The sequence below is a fragment of the Calypte anna genome, chromosome 3 (assembly GCF_003957555.1).
Source record: "Calypte anna isolate BGI_N300 chromosome 3, bCalAnn1_v1.p, whole genome shotgun sequence".
NCBI lineage: Eukaryota > Metazoa > Chordata > Aves > Apodiformes > Trochilidae > Calypte > Calypte anna.
Window position 1 is genome coordinate 78,773,048 of NC_044246.1, and position 20,596 is coordinate 78,793,643.

General features: G+C 36.7%; 1 protein-coding gene across 1 annotated transcript in view; it reads right to left on the reverse strand.

Annotated features, from left to right (window-relative positions):
- Window positions 1-4,571: 4,571 nt before the first annotated feature.
- PHIP (pleckstrin homology domain interacting protein) overlaps window positions 4,572-20,596 on the reverse strand; it is a 111,673-nt gene continuing 95,648 nt past the window's right edge. Inside the window, exons 33-40 of the mRNA XM_030446811.1 lie at window positions 18,463-18,535; window positions 18,017-18,067; window positions 17,579-17,728; window positions 16,181-16,333; window positions 13,948-14,111; window positions 13,191-13,471; window positions 12,709-12,870; window positions 4,572-10,906 (exon numbers count right to left, since the gene is read on the reverse strand). Of these exons, the coding sequence (XP_030302671.1) occupies window positions 10,266-10,906; window positions 12,709-12,870; window positions 13,191-13,471; window positions 13,948-14,111; window positions 16,181-16,333; window positions 17,579-17,728; window positions 18,017-18,067; window positions 18,463-18,535 (1,675 nt within the window). The 3' untranslated portion in view covers window positions 4,572-10,265. The remainder of the gene's footprint in view (window positions 10,907-12,708; window positions 12,871-13,190; window positions 13,472-13,947; window positions 14,112-16,180; window positions 16,334-17,578; window positions 17,729-18,016; window positions 18,068-18,462; window positions 18,536-20,596) is intronic.

Here is a 20,596-nt window from a genome sequence, read left to right on the forward strand (position 1 = left end):
TTTTATTGTCCTGGATTAAATACATGCCTTTTCAAAAGAGAAAACTTTTTTTTTTTGTCCCAACATGGGAACAAAAGATAACCTATACTGACACAAAGATTAGATGCTGTTTTGTAGGGTTCTTGTACACAGAGAATAGAGAGATTGGGGAAACCAAAATGAGAATCATTTGGTTTTAAAAACAAACATCAAACCAACCAAAAAGCAATGCCCAAACTTGTGCCTCAGTGACAGCAGTACCAGCCTTTCCATTTCAGGGGCACTAGAAGCCAAGCCAGCCCTACATTTACCATCCCTCCTGTCTTGCTTCTCTGCTGACTGCAGCTCACACTTGTTATTATTACTGACCAGGTTTTACTGATCTAACTAGGACGCAATTGAACAGCAAAACAGTTTTTATTAAGACAGAACTAAAGCTTTTCATCTGGAAGATCAAGCTGAACGAAACTCAAGCCTTCAAAACCCAGGAAGTGCATATTAAAGTGCATATTCAGAGGCTTAGCCCCAGTGGAACCTCAGCTAAAAATGCTCCAGCTGCAGCATGCAACAGAGAAGCTGAGTGGGAGCAGATGGACAGAACTGTGGCCACAATAGGTGAGCCATTAGGCTAGGCTACTGTCTCACCTGAAGTCACTTCTTTCAGCATTAGTTCATACAATTTTCACCCCAAACAAGATACAAGCCAGGTGGTGAAGGAGCAGAGACTTAAGGGAGGGAAAGCACAAAGTAGGGTGCTAGCTGGTATTCTGTGCCAGTAGCTGAAGGGCTGGTAAAACACAGCAGACACTGTGCTCACTTGGTCAGTAAACCAAGGATGAAGGGGGAAAGAGCCAGTCCAAAGGCTGAGTGAAAATTGTTCTAAGAAAACAGCTGCAGTGTTAGAAGGAGGCTGCACAGTCAGTACCTCCACTTGAGAGTTTCCTGGCTTTCAAAAACCTGCTTCCTCTCTCCAGGTGTCATCAGGCAATGACAGACCTGTGACAAATATTTCTGGGGCTTTTTGATTGTCAATTTATTTAAGTGAGAAGGTTCCTAGAGAGTCAGGGATCATTTTACTGAAACTGTTTGCACTGAGGCAGTGCAAAGTAAAGGTGAAAGATGCTCAGTGTTCCTTACCCTCCTGTGCTAGTTGTAGTAAGGTGCCAGAATGTCTGGGGCAGGTAACTGATAAGTGTGCCTGGCAAAAGTACACAGACCTCAGCTGCATTCCAAGATATTGGCAGTTTACTAGATTGTCATTACAGTAACAAGAGGCACAAGCCTGAATTGGTTGCTTTTCATCTTTTCTTCAGCCAGCCCCTTCCCTACACCTGACAGACTTTCCCTCTCCCATCCTGGTAGCAGACAGATGCTGTCTCCAGTGTCCACTGAAGTGACTTGTGACCATACTGAGATGCAGTGTTGTAATTTGGTCACCACGTGGAGATCTGCCAAACTTAAGATAAAAATGTTCCTGCATCCTGCATCTTCTGTTTCTTCCTCACTTCTAGGGTTTTCAGATAAAAAAAAAAATTTCAGATTTAAAACTCAGCTACAACTTTAAACCACAATGAGATACCTGGATTTCTGTAGCACCCAGGTTGCAACTGAGGAACTATAAGCACCAAGAAAACATAAGCCTCAGCAACAGAGAGCTTTTAGACTGGCAGTGTCTCTCTGTTAGCCTAAGGTATGCAAATTTTTTCTAGATGCCTTGTGGTTCACAGCAATTTCCTATTTTCCCCAGATAGCCCACCCCAAGGAGAACAGATTCTTGTGAGGCCATCATGGTTGTGTTTGCATTTTGCCAGCTGAGGCTGCAGTGAATAGAGGGACCTAACCACTCCCTTGGGTAAGACCTCAAGAGCCACTTAAATATCCCATCCCACCTCAGGATAAAACAGTAATAAAAGTTTCAAGTACTAGATTTTTAATTCTTCCCAATGTCCTTGTGTTTTTGGGTTAACTGATGTCACTGAGTGACAGCAACAGTACAGACTGCATATGCATCCAGCTCTTCACCTCAAGATTCTAGTTTGGTAAAAATATGCAGCACATTGAAAGATGCTGGTGTGATCACTAATTAATGAATTGGACTGGCTTAAGTAAGTTTGTTCTGGAAATGTCCTCAACATAAAACAGCTTTGTTTTGACTACTGTATTCCCTTTCTTAGCAGTTCATGAAAGCTTATACCACCCCACCTTAATAATAGAATTCACATTTTGAATTAGGGTTCTCAAATGTGAGAAAGATAACCCCTCTAGATTTCTCTACTCTGTGTGAAGCAATTATTTCCAGTGTTTTTGCCATATTCTAACTAGGCTTTGCATTTCAAGCTGCAGTCTTTAATATTTTGAATATCCTTGTTCAAAGTCAATTTCATAGACTTGAGACAAAGCACAAATTAACAGATAAGGTTGTCTGGCCCTTGAATACAAACTAAACATTTAGTCTGAACTTGGGATCTTCAGAATATGCCTATGCAGAAATCTGATGCTGAATGAATTGATTACCTGCCTCTAGATTCCTCTCTTATTTTTTTTTCCCACTGATATGCCTACCAGCTACAGTAAAATGAGAGGCAGATAAGACCAACTAAAAAAACCAAGTAAAACCCCCTAATTTCTGATAAAAAAAAAAAAAGCAGCACAAAGGAAATCAGCAGGGCTGTTGCCACATTAGAAACAACAATCCACAATTCTTTACCCTGTCCTCACCTGAGTGCACTGATTTCAAAGTATGAAGCTGAATTTATAAATCCTCACTACACTCTCAAAAAGAGTTCAGTAATCCTGTTCACAGGTATAGAACACCCGAGATAGAAAACCAAGCTGACAGTCTGAGCTTTGAGTTTCCTGTCCACATTAATAAAAGCCACAAAAATTACATTTTGCATGTTAATTTTATGTACAATAGCTCAATTATATGCTAGTTAAATTCCAGTCACCTCCTACATTGCTTGCTAGCTCTAATTTTCTGGCACTTAATTTATTTTCACGTGCTTCATAAAAAAAAAAATATTGATTCATTTTTAAAGCCACTACACTTCGCTCATTTGTCTTTGAGAAAAATGACAAGCACACTCCTTTGAGAAGATCACACTGATTGCCAGAGCAGGAAAGAACACAGGGGGTTTGGTACAGAACTTTGAAAACAAAATGGTCATCTTCAACCAAGTATAAATAATTTCCTTCATTTAATAAGCATTATAATCTAACAGGAATAAATAGTATGAACAAGATAATGCAGCATTAGTACTGGCACAGTCAGCATTTAGCTGTCAGATACCAACAGTTCACAGCATCTGTTAATCTGAAGCAAAAGTCTTGATTCCTACTGAGGTAAAATAACCACAGTAGGCTTCAAAAAGATACCTTTCGCATGAGTGAGAACTGGAATAGGATTGTATTTTCAGGTTTCTGTAAAAAGTTACACAGAAAAAGGTCTTAAAAGACTTATTATAAACCTCCCCTTGGAGAACAAACAGGCCTGAACTGCCCAAGAGTATTCACAGCAGCCAAACTAAAACCAGGCCTAAAACTAAAACCCTGGATCTGGGGTGGCTTAATTTTGGGAGAACACATGGCTATAATTGTAATAATGTGATACTAAAGAAGCCAATAAAACTACCACCTCCAGCACTTATCAGACACATAAAAGGGTGTTGCATTTTCAGTACTCTAAAAATATTTCTCTCCAAGAACGCACCGATTACTGGAATTCACACAGATATTTCAGTCACCAGAGGTTTTTCTTCACATGGTCAAACAAACCTTGCTTTTGGCAGACTCCCCCGTGGACATGTCTGGAAAGCTACAGTGAATTCAAGTGGGACTGCTCTTACCACTCCCTCCCTCTGTTGCTCAGCTGCTCACATACCTGCATTTCTGAGGCCAGTAAGGGTTTCTCCCACCACAAGGAGGAAAAGATCCTCTAATAAAGCAAGTAACACGTAAAATTAAATAGGAGCCACATAATATATGAAATACCAAAGTTTTGTCCTGTTTTTGTCCTGTTTTGTTTGAGCAGAAACATGGGTATAAGCAAACAAAACCCACAGCACAGCAAACACATTCTGTACTGACTTTTCTGTCACCCATTCAGGCCAACTAGACTGGAGGCCACTACTCTACAGGCAGGGGACTTCTCTCTGCTTAGGTGTTTTTAGCTTCTTCCGGAGTTGCTGGGAAGCAGAGATTTCCACAGAGATTACACCCAGCTCTGGTACAAACAACAGTCACCTCAACAGGGATGGCTTCAGGGAGGATGAGGAGCACCCTGCTGCACAGGGCAAGTCAGCTAAGAGGACTGGCAACCTGCCTTCAATGCCAGATGCTAGTGCCTCCACACTGCCTTCAGAATTGCTTTTTTAAATTATTATTATTATAGTGAAAATGCCTAAAAAATAGCTATTTTATTATCTCCATTATTCAGATGTAATTTTGTTTCTTCCCACAAAAATACAGTATACTATACTACCATACACTGCTAATACCATATTCCACAAGGAATCCAAATGAGCAGACTATTTAGCCTGTTTTGAACAACTGCCTCATAACACAGTAAATCACTTAGATAGAAACAAACACTGTTGGACAGCTTAGAAAAACATGTTTTCTATTTATTTAAAAATAAGTTTGTAGTTACTACATTGCAGTGACAGTAATTCTTACACATACATTCTAGTTTGTATAAAAGGATTCAAAGTATTATGCATCAAAACTAACATAGAAAGTGTCCACATAACAGTAAAGAAATTTCCAATCCATATGTACAAAAAGAAAGGGCACTGTTATCCTGGTGAGATACTTCAGGTTATAACATGATAATCCAGATTTCTGGAAGGAAAAAAACCTCAATAAAGCTGAAGAATTATAGTTTTCAAAACTGTTACTCATTACATACAACAGATTTGTGTTTTACATAATTCTGTACAAAATAAGCGTAATTTTTAATCTGAAAATGTGTCAGTTTAAAAATTAACCCTTCTAGGTAATTTCCTCAAAGTTGAGCTCCATTCTATACATATTTAAACATGACAGAATTTAATTCACACAAGATCATTATCCAGTTGTCTGCCACACTTCTGCAGCTTTAGTATGGTCCAAAAATGTAACTTCTGTACGGTCCCAATGTATTTGCAAACGAACAGAGTTGTAAGCACAAAACAGCACATGTACAACATAGAAGCATGTGTACATGATAGGTACTTGTATTTCTTTCTAGTCTTGTTCTTTCAGGCTAGAAATTCATAGCATAGTACTACCTTCCATCCCTAAAATGTATTGTTTGCATTATTTGAAGTTAATTTCCTGATGTATTTATCTGCATTTAAAAAGGATCCACATGATTCCTTGTCTCGCTACCTACTTCCTAAAAAGCTAAATTTATTCAGCTTTATTTTATTGCAGCATATAAGGTTTCTGTCTAGAGTGCCTTGAGGCTTTTACAGACCCTTGGGGGAAACAAACAAAAAAAGCTCATTGCCTTTTCCTGTCATTTAAGATGTGCTTTAATCTCGCTTTCCTGGTGTCTTTCCTCCTCTAACACACTGTGGAATGACACAGTGAATTGCCACGTTAAAATTAGCACAAAATCAAGAGCACTTAGAGATTAGCTCTGGTTTAAAAGCTACCTGTTATTTCCCCCAGATAAGAGTAGAAAGCATATAAAGCTGTATTCCTGATACAAAACCAGGAAACCACTAAGCTGTCGATATCAGATTTGTTATTGGAAACACTGTCATGCCTTGGCCAATTTAATGAATGTTAACACAGTTTTTTCTGTGTATGAACAAGTATGTAGACACAGTAATTTGCAGCAGAAAACTGACAGCCCTTTTCTCCTATCTAGGTCCTCTTGGAAACCAATCTCTTAAAAGAACTTCTGGGATAAAATAATGAGATACCTCGTAATTTCACAGTTAATTTGTCGGTATTCGGTAGTAATGAAAATGAGCTTTTGCTGTTTCTAGGTGAGGCTTTAAAGCCCTCTAACTTCTGCATCACAGCACTGTTGCAGCTGTATTTAAATTCTTGTCAAAACAGTTCAGCTGTGTTAAAAAAAGGCAAAACTGAAAAGCTAGTGTGGACTGTAGTTAGTTAGGGTAAGGGAAGGATTCAGGACACAGTATCATGTTTGCGGTATGGCTGTATGGTGACTGACCAGAAATATGGTAAAATTACCTCAGCAAGACTCAGATGCTTCAAATTAAATGTGAATGTTGATGAGAGTGAGCTTAAAAACCTCTGACCTCCAACCTACTGGGGCTAAGTATGGTGGGAAAAGGTCCCATATCCAGCTAAGCCTACTGCTTCTACAGAACCAATCAACCACTTATCATGTGCCTAAATTCAAATTACATGCTAAAGCACTTTGAGTACTTGATCTAAAAAATGTGAGCAACGGATTTAACAATGTGGTATAAAAATTGTAAGAAGCTTGAAGTTACTGATTGGACAGACTCTGTGTTGTATATAGTCTTTTTTTTTTCTTTTTTTTTTCTTTTTTTTTTGGTAAGACAAAAGCCTCTGGGCATAGAATCAGAATTGGTACTAGAAAAATATTTGTACAGTAATACAGTAAGTTGTCTCTACACTACAATTTATTTTTTTATAGGTATTAATATCCTACGTTCTGCATCAGGGTCCTTTATCAATTAAGTTTTACAATTATTAAGCCATAGTAATATTTAACTCAACCAACTCAATCTTACAAGTCTATCAACAAACTGATCACATGTACAAACCCACACTGTACAAATAAACATAGGCAAATATATATATATCACAGCAGCCTAATCACTGGAGGAAGACATTTTCTCTGTAAAGTTGTATCACTGGTTATTGCCGAGTGACAGCTCGAGGGTTCAGTGTTGACAACAATGAACACTGTAGTGGTAAAACTTAAAAGTTCCATTCCCAGAGAACACACAAACAGAAACAAAATGGCTAAAGAGCTGCTGAGTATGTAGGCACAGGCACAATGATTTCTGTTCAACATTTAGAGCACACTGGTATCACAGAAAGAGGTGTTATTTCCTCACTGGGAGATAGAGAACACACTGCTATGAAGACACCCTCACCAGTAAAAGCCAATTTTAACGTTTCCCAGTACAGAGCAGCGATACCAGGAGAGTATCCTCATACCCACGTCAAATATAAATCGATTTAATGAATAAAACTGTGTTAAGTGCTGCCAGGTTTGTAAGGTGGATGACTATGAAACTATGTAGTAGTATTTACAATGTGCGTGTGAAACGAGCACATGAGTTCTGATACTCCATTTTATGAACCAGTTGTTAGGTGCCGGAGACAGCACTATATAAACCATGCACATAAGTATAGCTCTTAAATTATTTCAGAACACTGACCAATAGTTTATTGCTCACATTTTAAAAACTTAAGACTTTGTAATTAAAAGCTCTTTTTCAGTGTCGATACAGTATGTCACAACAACCTCAAATAGTATGTTTTTCCCCGACAAAAATGCACAGTCTAATGGTGACTAGAGTATCATAAATAAAATTTGCAACCTAGTGAAATTAAATTATAAAAATATAACTTTTAAATAAATCTGGTATTAATTTCTAATAAATTTTTAGTGTCGCCTTTATTAAAAAAATGACCCAAATTATACATCCTTTAGTTTAAAAAAAACCCAAACATTAATGTGTCTACTATGAATTAAAAAAATTACTGGCTAAAGTCACCAATATTACTGAGTGGGAAGCAGTACCCATGTTCTGCAGGTAAGGCCTTCTATTCTTGTAAAATTAAGATGTACAATTTTCTATCTACTGTTAAGGGAATGAGTATTGTTTCAGTCTCCAAAACTTACATACAAGGTATTTTTGATATATAAATATATACATAAGCATGCCATAGAAAACATTATTACAAATGGAGTAAATACAGAAGTTGAATTTTAGATATAATCTATTTCATATATTACAATGCAGATAACATCAGGAAATTACACATTTTCAAATGATTGCCTTCATCAGTCAGATTTGACAAAACTAACATGCAAAATCACTTGGCTTTATATTGTGAAGCTGTATTGCAACTGTATGACCATAGCTTGTTATCTTACCACGCAGTTAGTGACTCCATTTTAACTCAATGATAAATACTTGATAGAAAAAAATAAATATACTGAGCAAATGAAATGGAAAATAATCCCTGCTTCCCAATTCATATCCACAAGAATTCAAAGAGGATCTGGAAAATATTTCAGACTTTTTTTTGTAGCAAAATGCATAACGAACTACAGAAATTAGGTATGGTGGATACCAATTTGCTATCAATAGTAGTATCATGTTTCTGTTCCTCTTGTTGCCAGGTACCAGTGTTCTTGTTCAACCATTTAAGGTTTTTTTTTGTAACAAAAAATAAAGAGAGCGAGGCCTCAAATAAGTATACAGAACCTGTGCAAATTTCAGTCTTAATTCTGTATGCCCTCCCTTCCAGATATTGCAGAGGATGTTTGTAAAAACAGAATTATTATAAAGTAAGGGTGTACAGAATTGAGGTTTCATTTCAGGTTTATTTTTTCAACTAAGTTAGGGTCACACACAGAGAAAAAAAAAACTCTCACACTACCAAAACTTCCAAAATAATGTATAACCAGAAAATTTTGGTTACATTTTTGTACCATACCAGATCTCAGAAAATATGACTACTTCCGTTTTTGTTTTTTTTTTCCTTAAAACTGGACAATACTTTAAGTGATAGAAAATGGTATTAAAGTTTGTTTGTAAAGGTATAAAATAACTAAATGTACCATAAACAAATAAATAACTGCTTTTCTTTTCCAGAGCAGTACATATAACAATACATTCCCCTAAGTCATATAGTTATCATTTACAATAGACAACTTAATTTTACTAAGGATGCAAGAAATAATAGAATACAAGGCACAATCATTAAATGGAACTTTTCTTTAGGGTGTATATTGACTTATGTCAGCGTGATATACCATAAAAAGTGCAGAAAAACACAATGTGCAATGAGACCACTGTATAAAACATGATTGCATAAAAAGTGATTTGGCCTTTTAACCTTAATAATTGAAAATAACCAATCTTCCCCTTAAAATTAAACTATAAAGTATGACATTTTAAAATTTATTTTCAATTCTAGTGCTATCTAAAAAATCCTGAAAAAAATTTATACCTGGGTAATATTTTATATGTCTGTGTTTATGTATATATTAATATATACACATACACTCTTCTTTGTAGGTCATTTTAGCCTCTTAAGCATGTCTAAAGTTGTAGAAACAACAATCAATCTGGATCAGAAAGTAAACATCATAATTCCATACCTGTCCTGTAATTTCCTTGAATCCTTTAACCAATTATACATTTTGCCTAAATCATCTCTGTCAAAGGACCCCACCAGTGCATTATTTTCTACCAAGAGTACCAAAAAGGATACATTTCAGAACAATGTTAACAACTTACTATTTAAAACAATACACAGCTTTTATCACTGCAAATGGTATGTTGTACTGACACTCAAAAAGAAAAAAAAAGGCTTTCCACTGCACTGATTCTCAGTCTTTGGCACAATAAACAGAGATTTAGTGATTGATACAAGAATCAAGGTCTGAAAAATTAGACATTAGTCAAACTTTTTCCAATGTGGATATATATATATATATTTGTCATTACATTTTTGCTATGTTTGGCAGAACTTGGATAAACCAACAGCCTGTGCAAGGCTTCTTTTGCAGTTGAAGGCTTCATCAGTACTGAAATTAAGCATTTTTCAGATTAGCAAAGTTTGGTATTTTTGTATTTAATAGAAATGTAAGTTAATTTACTGCCACTTTTTTGCCAAAATCTGCCTTCCTAGGCAACTTGACTTTACAATCAAAGTGTACCTTTCTTGGTCAAAAATAGACTTCTCTTTTCTGTGGCATTAAAAGTTCTATCACCTTTTTTTTTTTTTTTTTTAATTGTATAGAGATACTATGCTCTACTCAAGCAGAGTAGTTCTCAACTCTGTATGTCAGTCAGAAATTGCTTCAATTATTGTCAAGTGTGAACAAAACGACTGTTGAAATGCATAACCTATTTGGAGGGCAATAAATAGCAAAAGTTTAAAATATATATTTCTTTCAAAGACTGTTCTTTCAGTTTATTTTTTGCTAACTTTTTCTCCCTAAATCAGAACATATTCTTCTAACCCAAAATAGCAGCAGGGAAGCAGAGGTCTGTTCCACTGTTCCTTAACTGTACCTGCTTCATAGCATTCTGAAGTAGAACCCTTGGTAAAAATTACCAACCAATTAAATTAGCTTTTGCTTTTTCAGTCAACTTTCGGACTCTGCCTCTGCTGGATGTTCCAAAAGTTAAGGAGGTGTCCTCAAACAATAGCTGCCTTTGCTCTTCTTCAGAGTCATCTTCATTGTAAAAGGCTGTCCTCCTACCCTGGTTTCTAGTTCTCATGTGAGGTTCAGAATCTTTTAGCTCTTCAGACCCCTCCTCCATAGGCTCATGTATCTTTTTCCTCCTGCTCCTTGTTTGCATTTTAACATTTGCAGGTACTAAGAGGTCCGAGCCTTGCTGATGGGTCTTCATCTTCCTTTTTGGCTTTCTACCCCCCCGGCCTTTTTTTTGTAGCAAGTGTTCCTTCATATTATTTTCAGAAAGAGAATTGCATGCAGTAGAAGCAGATGCTTCCTCTGGAATATCCCTTGTGGTCTGGATTGCATTCTGCTCTGCAACCTTTTGCTGTTCAAGAATTTGTAGCTTTTTTGGTTTTCTGCCTCGTTTCTTGTGCACCACTTCACAGCTGCTGTTATTGGCCTCCACCTTCGGTTTCCGCCCAGGACCTCTTTTAACTGGAGGTTTTGAAGGCTGTCCCCCGTGTCCATTTACCTGAATGCTTCCTGATGCCAAAGCATTGTTCTTGCAATCTGCTGGAAAGAAATGAGAGTACTTTGTTCACATAACAGGTTTTTTAACATTAATTTTCACACTGCCTCAATAAAACTCTTCCTACAGTGTCTGAATGGATTCACGTTGACTGTCATTCTGTCAAAATCCAAGGAACTGAAAATAGAGCTCAAAGAGCTTCATGCCAGTAGGCAATGAGGACCAACTTCTAGTTTCGTTTAGATCAAAGTAGCTTGAGGAGAAAAAAAAGAAAAAAAAATTTTAAAAGGAGCAGCTCAACTGTTTTTCTTGGCTAATACAACACCAGCGGACAGACAGAAATGTCCTGTTTTGAGAAACGTCCTGAAAGAGTAAAACATATCTCAAGAAGCACTGTGTCAGGGGCTGGGAACACTTCACAGCAGTTCAAAAAATTTTTTTTCAGCCTGAGGTAGCATCCTTTATAGCCAGTTCATTAGAACCAGGTTATTTCAGCAATAAGCAAGGAAGAAGGTAGAAACATGGGAGCTTGAACAAAAAGGAAAAAAGTATGCAATTTACACATACTTCTCACATTACAGAGACACGGATGGTATTTGTTTGGAAACCTTTATGACTGAGTTCTTCTTGGGTGAGTAGTATCCAACTTCTGCAGTGGGGCATGTCAGAGGACCCCTTATGGAGATGTTCCTAATATCACAACCCTTGCCTAAAACATGACCAGGAACAGAACTGTAGCCACATGATAGTGCATCCAGTCCTTGGATGGAACATCCACACACAGCTGCTGCTGTGTTCAAATGTGCCCCATCGTGTCTTACAAGCACAGGGCTCCACTCCCTTATGAGCAGATGTGCAGGAGAGAAAGGATCACATACACAACGTGCAGATACACCTAACATGACCAAACATCCAGCTGGATAATGGATGCACGCTGAAGCCATGCAGTGTGGTAACAGCTGAGGCCTTTGTGAGATAGCTTGTAAGGAATGGACAGATGATTTAACCTATCACCTCATCAGCTGTTTTTGCAAAAGTGTGGAAGAGTAAGAAAGAACAGATAATCCTCAGGGAGAGGAGGACTACAAGGAGTAACCAGATTAATTAGGTGGGGACCAATTCCCACACTGCTGCTTCTCCATCTTTAGAAAAAAAAGTAACTTAGTGATCTTCACAGCAGCTTCGTAACAGTTCAGAGTTCCTTCATAAACAGGAAGGCTGTTATGACAAGGAGATCTTAATTCAGTCTCCACAGAAGCTTTGAGTTTTGAGGTATCCAGACATCAAAAGATCCAGACATCAAGCAACTTCAAGCAGAAGATTATATGAAATTGGGTCTGATCAATCCATACAAATAAACAAAGAGAAACAATAAACACTGCATAGTTCCATTTTGCTATGGCAAAAAAATGAAAGAACAACAAAATTGCAGCTAGGACGCTCTGATTCTTATGCTCACAGTTGTGGAGGGCATTACTGCACTCAGTGTTACTGACTCAAATATAACCTAAGTAAGTTTTACAAGGTAAAACCCACAGGGTCTAAGTGTGACCCTGCAGAAGTTTGCTCTAGGATCTGAGAACTCATAAATGACCCTTGTAATAATTTAAATGAAGGTACAGATACATTAAGGTATCCAAATTGGCTAAGGCAACACAGTTACCACACCATGTGTTATGAGTTGTCAAAACCATGCTAATTTTATCAAGAAGGAAACTGTGTTATTCCATTACTCTTCAATATTCTGCTAAATAATAATGTGTACTAACTTCCTCACCCCCAAATTACCACAGCTAAAGGACAATTAACTGTATCAATAAATGATGGAGAAAAATTTCAATACCTTGTTGATTAACAGTTGAAGATTTTATTTTGCGCTTGATTTGTTTCTCTTTCTCAGGATTTTCTTTTGTGGAGTTATTCCTAGTATTATGACTGTAATCCGACTGACTAGGGACTGAGACGATATTCTGGTTCTTGGAATGTTTGGTTGAATTCTCCAGTACTAAAAGGACAAAAGGAAATAAATATAAATTATTCAAGGTAAGTAATTCATACCATGTTCAGACTTACCTGGCTAAAAATGAAGTCATATTCCACTGCAAACAATCTGAATCAGTATAGAAGTGAGAAAGCTTTCTGGATAAAATAACATGCCTAACTGGGTCAGATTTTCTCTGACAAACCTCAGTAGGCCTAGCAGCTCAAGAACAGAACCAATCTTAACTGAGAGAAATACATCAAATTCCCAAAAAACAAATTTTATGCTTAAAAATATACACAGATCAAAAAAAAACCCCATAAATAAACAAGAAAACGACTTGCCTGACTTTCCTGACCCTGCAGTAATATTAGGCTTTGCAATTAAAGGCTTTATTGTTAAAGGCTTTGCTCCTGAAGAAGTGGATGGTTGCTCTGTAGCAGCCACATCTGCCGTGCCCCTGTTGCTTCTGGTCCGCACCAGGGAGGAGGCCTCGGCCGCTTTCCCGTTCATCTGCGGCGGAGCGTGTCTCAGCGCTGCTGAGCGGGCAGGGGCTGAAGATGAAGAGGGGGCAGAAGTTTCTGCCTTCAGGTGAGGTTTGATTAATCTTCTCTTCCTTTCTGGGCTGAAAAAGGAGTGACAACTTGTAGCCTGCATGACCGCTTTTTTTTGCTTTACAGGAATAAATAAAATTAATTGCTAGCGTCTGAGATCGTGGGAGTAAAACAATCATCTCTTTATGGAGTATGTTAAAAAATGACATTTACTGTGGAAATTCATGTAGTTGTAAGCCTCTGAGAAGTGAATCTTGACAGTAAATGCTATAATTATATGACAAAGCACGATGCCATAACTATCCTAACGATGCTGTTTTACTGTACATGTTTAGCAGTTATTTGAATTTTAAGCACTTACACTAGGATAGCTCTAAGTAAAGTTTAAAACTCTTCCACATCATAGGGACTTGCATGTCAAAGCTACCATTCTGCAATATAGGGAATAGTAAAGGAAGTATTAAGAAAAAAAAACACACTACGTTCCAGTGTTTAGGTATGTTAAACTTGCACAGTGTGTCATGAATACTGTAGGGAATTACTGTACCTGGATGCAACACTACTAGAAACTGAACTGCTTCTGCTTCTTTTTTTCCTTCGTTTCTTTATTGTGTTTCTTTTATGGAAGCGTAGGGCAGATTTATAATCTGATAAAATAGAACTGATGTGTTCCTCAAAAAAAGCAGAAAGGCGCAGACTCATGCTGTAGATCTAAAAAAGAAAAGCCTGTAAATAAGCAAGTTTTACACTTTCCCGAAGTATCACTTACTTAACACTGAACAAAGTGTTAAAGTAAACTGATTAATACGGAAATGTTTTAAGAAGATTTTACAGTCTATCTCAAGAAATTTACACTAATCTACATGTAGGCTTGCTGTGACTATTTTCATAGTTTTGAAAAATCTGTTAGAACAGAGGATGACACACACAAGGAAAAATTAGGAAAGACACCTTTCCAGCTGCCTTTTGAGAAAGCAAACCTTCCCTTGGGGGAAGAGATTCCCACAAAGACAGATTCTTAACAGAATTCTACTCTATCATACCCACAGTCAAGAAATGTAATTTTCTTGTGTATTAATTTACATCCTTCTATTCTATATTTGAACATTTCCTCTATGAAATATTTCACTATTTCTTCATTTGAACTATTCCTCTTATGGATTAATTGATACTACCGGTGAACTGGTTGCAACAGATACAATAAATGTATTAGAAAAATAAAAGGTGCATATTTTTCCTTTTTTTTTCTCCCTTCTAACTTCGGATGATATACAGAGAGACCAAATCAATGATTATTAATTATGTAAACATAGTTGTTACTAATCCTGGAAACAAAGACACAGAAGTGAAATGTCTCCTTACTTCAATAGAAAACACAGAACCTTCTCAGAACAGGAAATACAAAGACAATATTGGAACTGTTGCCTGCCTAATGATGCACCGGACAAACTATTTTAGTACCAGACAAACCAGTCCATGGGACAGATTCAGAACACATTACTGAAGAGGACATACAAAGGAATTTAGTAACAAAAAAAGTAAAAAGTGCCTTATGTGCCATGGGAAAAAAAAAAAAAAGGTGGGTTTAGGTTTATGCCTCAAGTAAGCATCAGTGGTGCTAAAAATATCACTAAATGACAAGTCAGAATAAAAACATCACCAACAACTACATGTCGTATGCACTCAAATTACACAGGTTCTGGAATACTGAAATTCTTGACATCAGAATCTTCTACTTCAAAGTAAAGTAAAAGAGAGCTTCAAGTTTACTATTATACCAGTCAGTTTAGAAAAAACATGAAAATGTCAGCAGAAATCATTCACTATAATCTGTGAAAACACAACTAAGACAATGCCAAGCATCTGCCTATCTTAGTTTGAGGAGAACAAGAAAGAAAAAGCACTAAAAAATCCAGAACTGCCCAAAAAGCCCTGCCCTTTGATGCAACCGAAAGAGAAAAGATTCTTAGGCAACCCGAACAGTGAGTGGGATTGTCTATCACTGACTGAAGAGAGAAGACTCGCTCATCAAACCTCCTTTTTAGTCACCTACTACAGAATTTGTCCCTGCATTTTATGACAATAAAGTCCTGATGACTAATTTCCTATTTAGAACAGCCCAACATAAAAGCTTTTAGTTTAACACCTAAGGCTTATTAGTGGAAGAAAATCTATACCAAAGCCTTGAACACGGGCAAGTATGCATTTATAACTTTCACTGCTAAAAGATACTGCAACTACAGGTCAATTTGAGAGAAAACATTATTAACTCTACCACTGGCAGAGTATTTCAGTACCTTCAGATTTCCCAGAAATCCTAAGTGCTTCTTTACAACCTCACTGGATTCCGGTCAACAGCGCATTGTATCATTACCCTATGCACCCTGTACCGGGACAGTTTGGAGCAACCTCTGAAGTAGAGAAGTTTAGATTGGAAAATCTAGTTTCTCCAAAAAAATATCACTTAAATTCCACTACTGTACCCACAATCATGTTTCTACAGAGGTTTCAGTCAATGTGGCTCTAAATTTAGATTAATTTCAAATATTTATTTTTGAAACACACTCGCAGAACATCAGAACTCTAGGCATATAAACATCATGCGTTCCTCTCCTTTAAAATAAAAAACTTCTCTACTTCATCAGGAATACTAATGTTTGAAGATCCCAAATGTACTTGCTTTTTAAGTAATCAATTACACTGTTTCTTTAATTTTCTGTCCTGCATTTTTCAGACGTAAGTATTATTTCAAAGAAAAGAAAAAAATACAATACTCTTACCCTTGATCTTTTACTTGGTGTATAGGCCTTGGAATTGCTGAAAATAAGTCTCACATCTTTACATAACTCCATTGGTGACTCATAGTTTCCAGCTTCCAGTGTTTCTCTAACAGTAGCAAAATCCATGGGAGTGTCAATAATATCTCTATAATCCTGTTAAAATAGCAAAGCAATGTATTACAAATAAGTTTTGAAGTCTTAAAGCACCATTTTCATTAGGATGTTTTTGATAAACCTGTTTAAACCTTGTGTCCTCTTTAAATAGATCTAGAGGACTTCTAAAGACATATTGCTCCTTTCTACTCATACACAACGTAACTCCTCAGACACACTCATCAGGACTGAGGTTAGAAGTTACCTGATAAGAGATGTAATTAATTTTGTGAACAGATTTACTGAAATACAGAGCTCAGAGCTCAAAATTTTGTGTCCTAAAGGTTATTTTACTGACACAATTTCACAAAGATAACCATGATACTGAAGTGTAACTTTAATTATGGATGTTTCATGCCCAAGCCTAGAATAAGCTGCCCTCTACCAGCACATTTGAGGATCTCAAACACAAAGGTGCCACTTGTAGGTGGCCACAGCATGAAGTTTTCAGGCTTCGTCAAAAATTATGGTGCCCAACAGCTGCAGAAGCGTCAAGACAGACCTGCCAGAGAATTCCAGAAGAGAAGCTCTTCTCTAACTGGGATGATTAATTTCCCCCAAGTTAACCACCTTAACCACCTGTTTTGAATAATAATTTAAGACACAGTAGAAGGAAAGCATGCAAAAACTTTGCTATGTAACTTGAAGTAGAACTAGCCTAAAAGGCTGAAGGAAATCTAAGGCAACCAGACTTCTGTGTTAAAACATTTCACAATTACAGATCTATGCTCATGGGTATCTGAACTCAGGGAGAAAGCAAAATTTTGGAAGGTCATTGTTACTATAGCTAGTGGTACTTTTTCTGCATCAAGCTCAGATGACTGTGATATGAAAACTACTGGTTTCTATCCTTCTGAAATTTTGAAATTAACTTTTAAAAATTATGGATGATGTTTCTCACATGCAACAACCACATGTATGCACTTCAAACATGAAGATTTTTCATCCAGAAAAGGAAAGATGCATGTTAACGGCAAAAGCCGTAATTTACTAAACTAAATAAGGCATCTCTGAATATAACACATTTTGCAACTGAAGTATTTAAGAGAGCACTGAATTATAATTTTTTTGAGATTACTTTAGAAAGACAATAAACATCATTATCAGCTGACAACCAAGCACTGAAAAATGTTTCTGTCAGTAAGAGTTTCCATTACAAGAGCTGGAAAAATGGTGACAACTGAATATACCAAACACCTAACAACTGGATTATAATAATTAGCTTTTCTGTTGTAAAGTACTCACTGGATACTCAAGGAGATCCACTGGTTGTCGAAATGGTTCAGAGTCTTCACACTGAAAAATCAGATTCAGCAGCTCCTGGCATTGCTTCTTCCACGACTGAATGTCATACGACTGAGCTCTATTACGTAGCCGCCTCTTTGGCTGATGATCCTGAAATTACAGGATTTTCTGGTGTATTAAATGAACTAGCTATTTTTACACAATCTAATGGAAAAGGTACCCTGCAGGATATAAATTCAAATTGGTTTGTAAAAAGCAGCAGCACATACACCAGTGTTTTTACACTGAACAGCTCAGCAGAACAGTATGTCACTTTCTGATATCTGATAATACATGACAATAAAAAAATTCCAGTATTTCATTCCTTTGTTTACAAGTGTTTTCTAATTACTTATAGCAATACAAATCTAAAAAAAAAAAAAGAAATAAATTTTTTACCTTTCTTTTTCTAGTGGACGTTCCTGGCACATTTGTATCTTTCTCTTCTTCCTTTGAGCAAGATAATGATTCGCATAAAAAGGTTAAAAAAATATAAGCATATATGAGTAGGTGAGTTCTTTTACATTTCACTTATAATTTGAGTCTTCACAGTTCTACCCCTGCCCCTCTGGAAAGCATTTCATGTGGGTGCCAATTTGGAGAACCTCTTGGAAGTACTAAGCAGCATCCAAATTCCCCATTTAAGTGTTAAAGCTCTCTATACTGGAGGAGGAGAGGAGGCTGGATTTTTACCCAGTTTCTCAACTGACAAGAAGAAACATGTAGTTGACAGAAATGTACACCCCACTCCCTCACAGTGACTGAAAACAATACTTCCATATCCATGGACAGAAATCCTGTTTCTCCAGTCTATCAATGCCCATGTCTAAGACCCCACCACTTACCTCATCTGAGTCGGACAACACTTTCTTCTTCATTGCATTGTATAATGGAATTATGTCATAGCAACTCTGATCTCTGTAAAAAAGAAAGAATAATACTTGTTTTCCATCTTTATCTATGGAATCAACTATATTTTGCCTACGATAAAGAAAATGTTTAAGTAGCCATTCTCAAATAAAACAATCAGGTGTTTAGTAATACATAAATGCTAAAAGGACTGGAGTAATAAGAAAAGCTAAGCTTCTGCTCAAAAACCTGTAAAATACTATTTGCACTCTGCAAAATACGGTCCTCTGAACAATTTCAATGTTTTAAAATTAAAAATCATAATCCTTTACCATGGATTTATTATCAGTAGAAAAATCTAATCCTACACCACATAAATGTCTTTGGGCCTCACCTAGCTTTGTAAAAAACCTACAGTGGATTTAGTGCACAAAAGACCAATTTGATACATTAGCATCCAGAATTGAAGATATTTCAAATGTAACATCTAACACATCATTTTTGTATAAACCTGCATAATTAACTGAGTAAAACAAAAATTTTTTTCTATTCTTGTATAACAGCAAATTCCTATACAGAAGAAGGCCCCAAAGTGTTCTACTATGTAGCAGTACAAACCACCAGAAAGAAGCAATAAATGCTCAGCAACTCTACACCAGAATTATTATCTGTAGTACAGGCTACTGAAATTATCACTTAGAGCAGCTGGAGGTGAAGCTGGGAAAAAAATTAAAAAAAATAAAATCAAACAACAGTACCCCCCATCTATCCCCTGCCCCCCCCCAATTTGTACTTTTAAAAAGAACTTGGTAACTTAAAGACTAAGGCTTAGATTCTCAGAGGCATCTAGATACTTCAGTCTTGTTAGAAACCAGGGGGATTGCCTTCCATGGATGAGGTTGCCTACCCTACAGTTAGAACGTCAAAAAAACCCCAGTCTGGGCTTTATACACATTGCTAGTTAACTTAAATGAGTATATTAAAGACACAAGCTATACCATTGTTAAATAATATACTGCACTAATTTAGCTTAAGCCCATTAAAACACACACTTTGAGATGCTTAATTAAAGGGAAAAAAACCACACAAAAAGCCAACATGTAGGACAAAGATGTTACACAACAAAATTAGTAACAGAGAAGCCCTTTAGATAAATATCTGCTCCTAAAGATGTATTTCACTAAAGCTTTTAACATCTGAAGCACTTATTTTCACTCATCCGCCAGTATCAGAAATCACAGGCACCAAAGGTATCAGATTTCTGTACAGAGTCCTAGATTTCCAAATATATAACCCAACTGTAATATTTTTCAGAACACATGAAGTAAAAAAGAAGATTTAATTTAACACTGAGAAATTAAATCACTAAAAATATCATGATTTTTGTTAAAAGTGGTGAAATATCTTGCTCCTTCTACAAGGTGGGAACACAGCAGCATTCACTACTCAAATAAATCAAGACAGACTTCAGCTCTGCAGATGAGTCAACTGACTGAGAAATCTGAAACCATTTTCACTGAGTTTTCTATAGACAGTAATAAAGAGGAACATTTGAAAGACAACTATTTCTGTTGACTACAAAGTCTCCAGTTTTTGTTTTGCAGATCAAACGTACTTTTCAATTATATTATAAATTGTAAAGACTTTAGAATTAAATGTCAAAAATTATTTTAACGTAGGCTGTATTCACACTTGATACTGGAACCTTAACTTAACTATAAATGTATCACTCCATGAAGACAACCAAACCCATTTTACCATTTAGCAGAGCCCCTTGAAATAAAATGCCATGCCAATCTATGTCAATCAATGTATTACCAAACTTTATCTTGTTTTAAAAACTTACATACTTTATCAAAGATAAGCTTTATTCTTCTGTGCCCTAGTAGGAGACCACAGGCTTATTAACGCTGCAGAACTCTAAAAATTCAGATCTAACAAGGCTAAATACCTTGATAAGAGACAAGCCCCTGTACTCAGCCGTGGTGAGGCCACACCTTGAGTCCTGTGTCCAGTCCCTTCAGTTTAGGAAGGAGATTGAGGTCCTGGAGCAGGTCCAAAGGAGGGCAACCAGGCTGGTGAAGGGACTCTATGCACGGACCCTATGAGGAGAGGCTGAGGGAGCTGGGG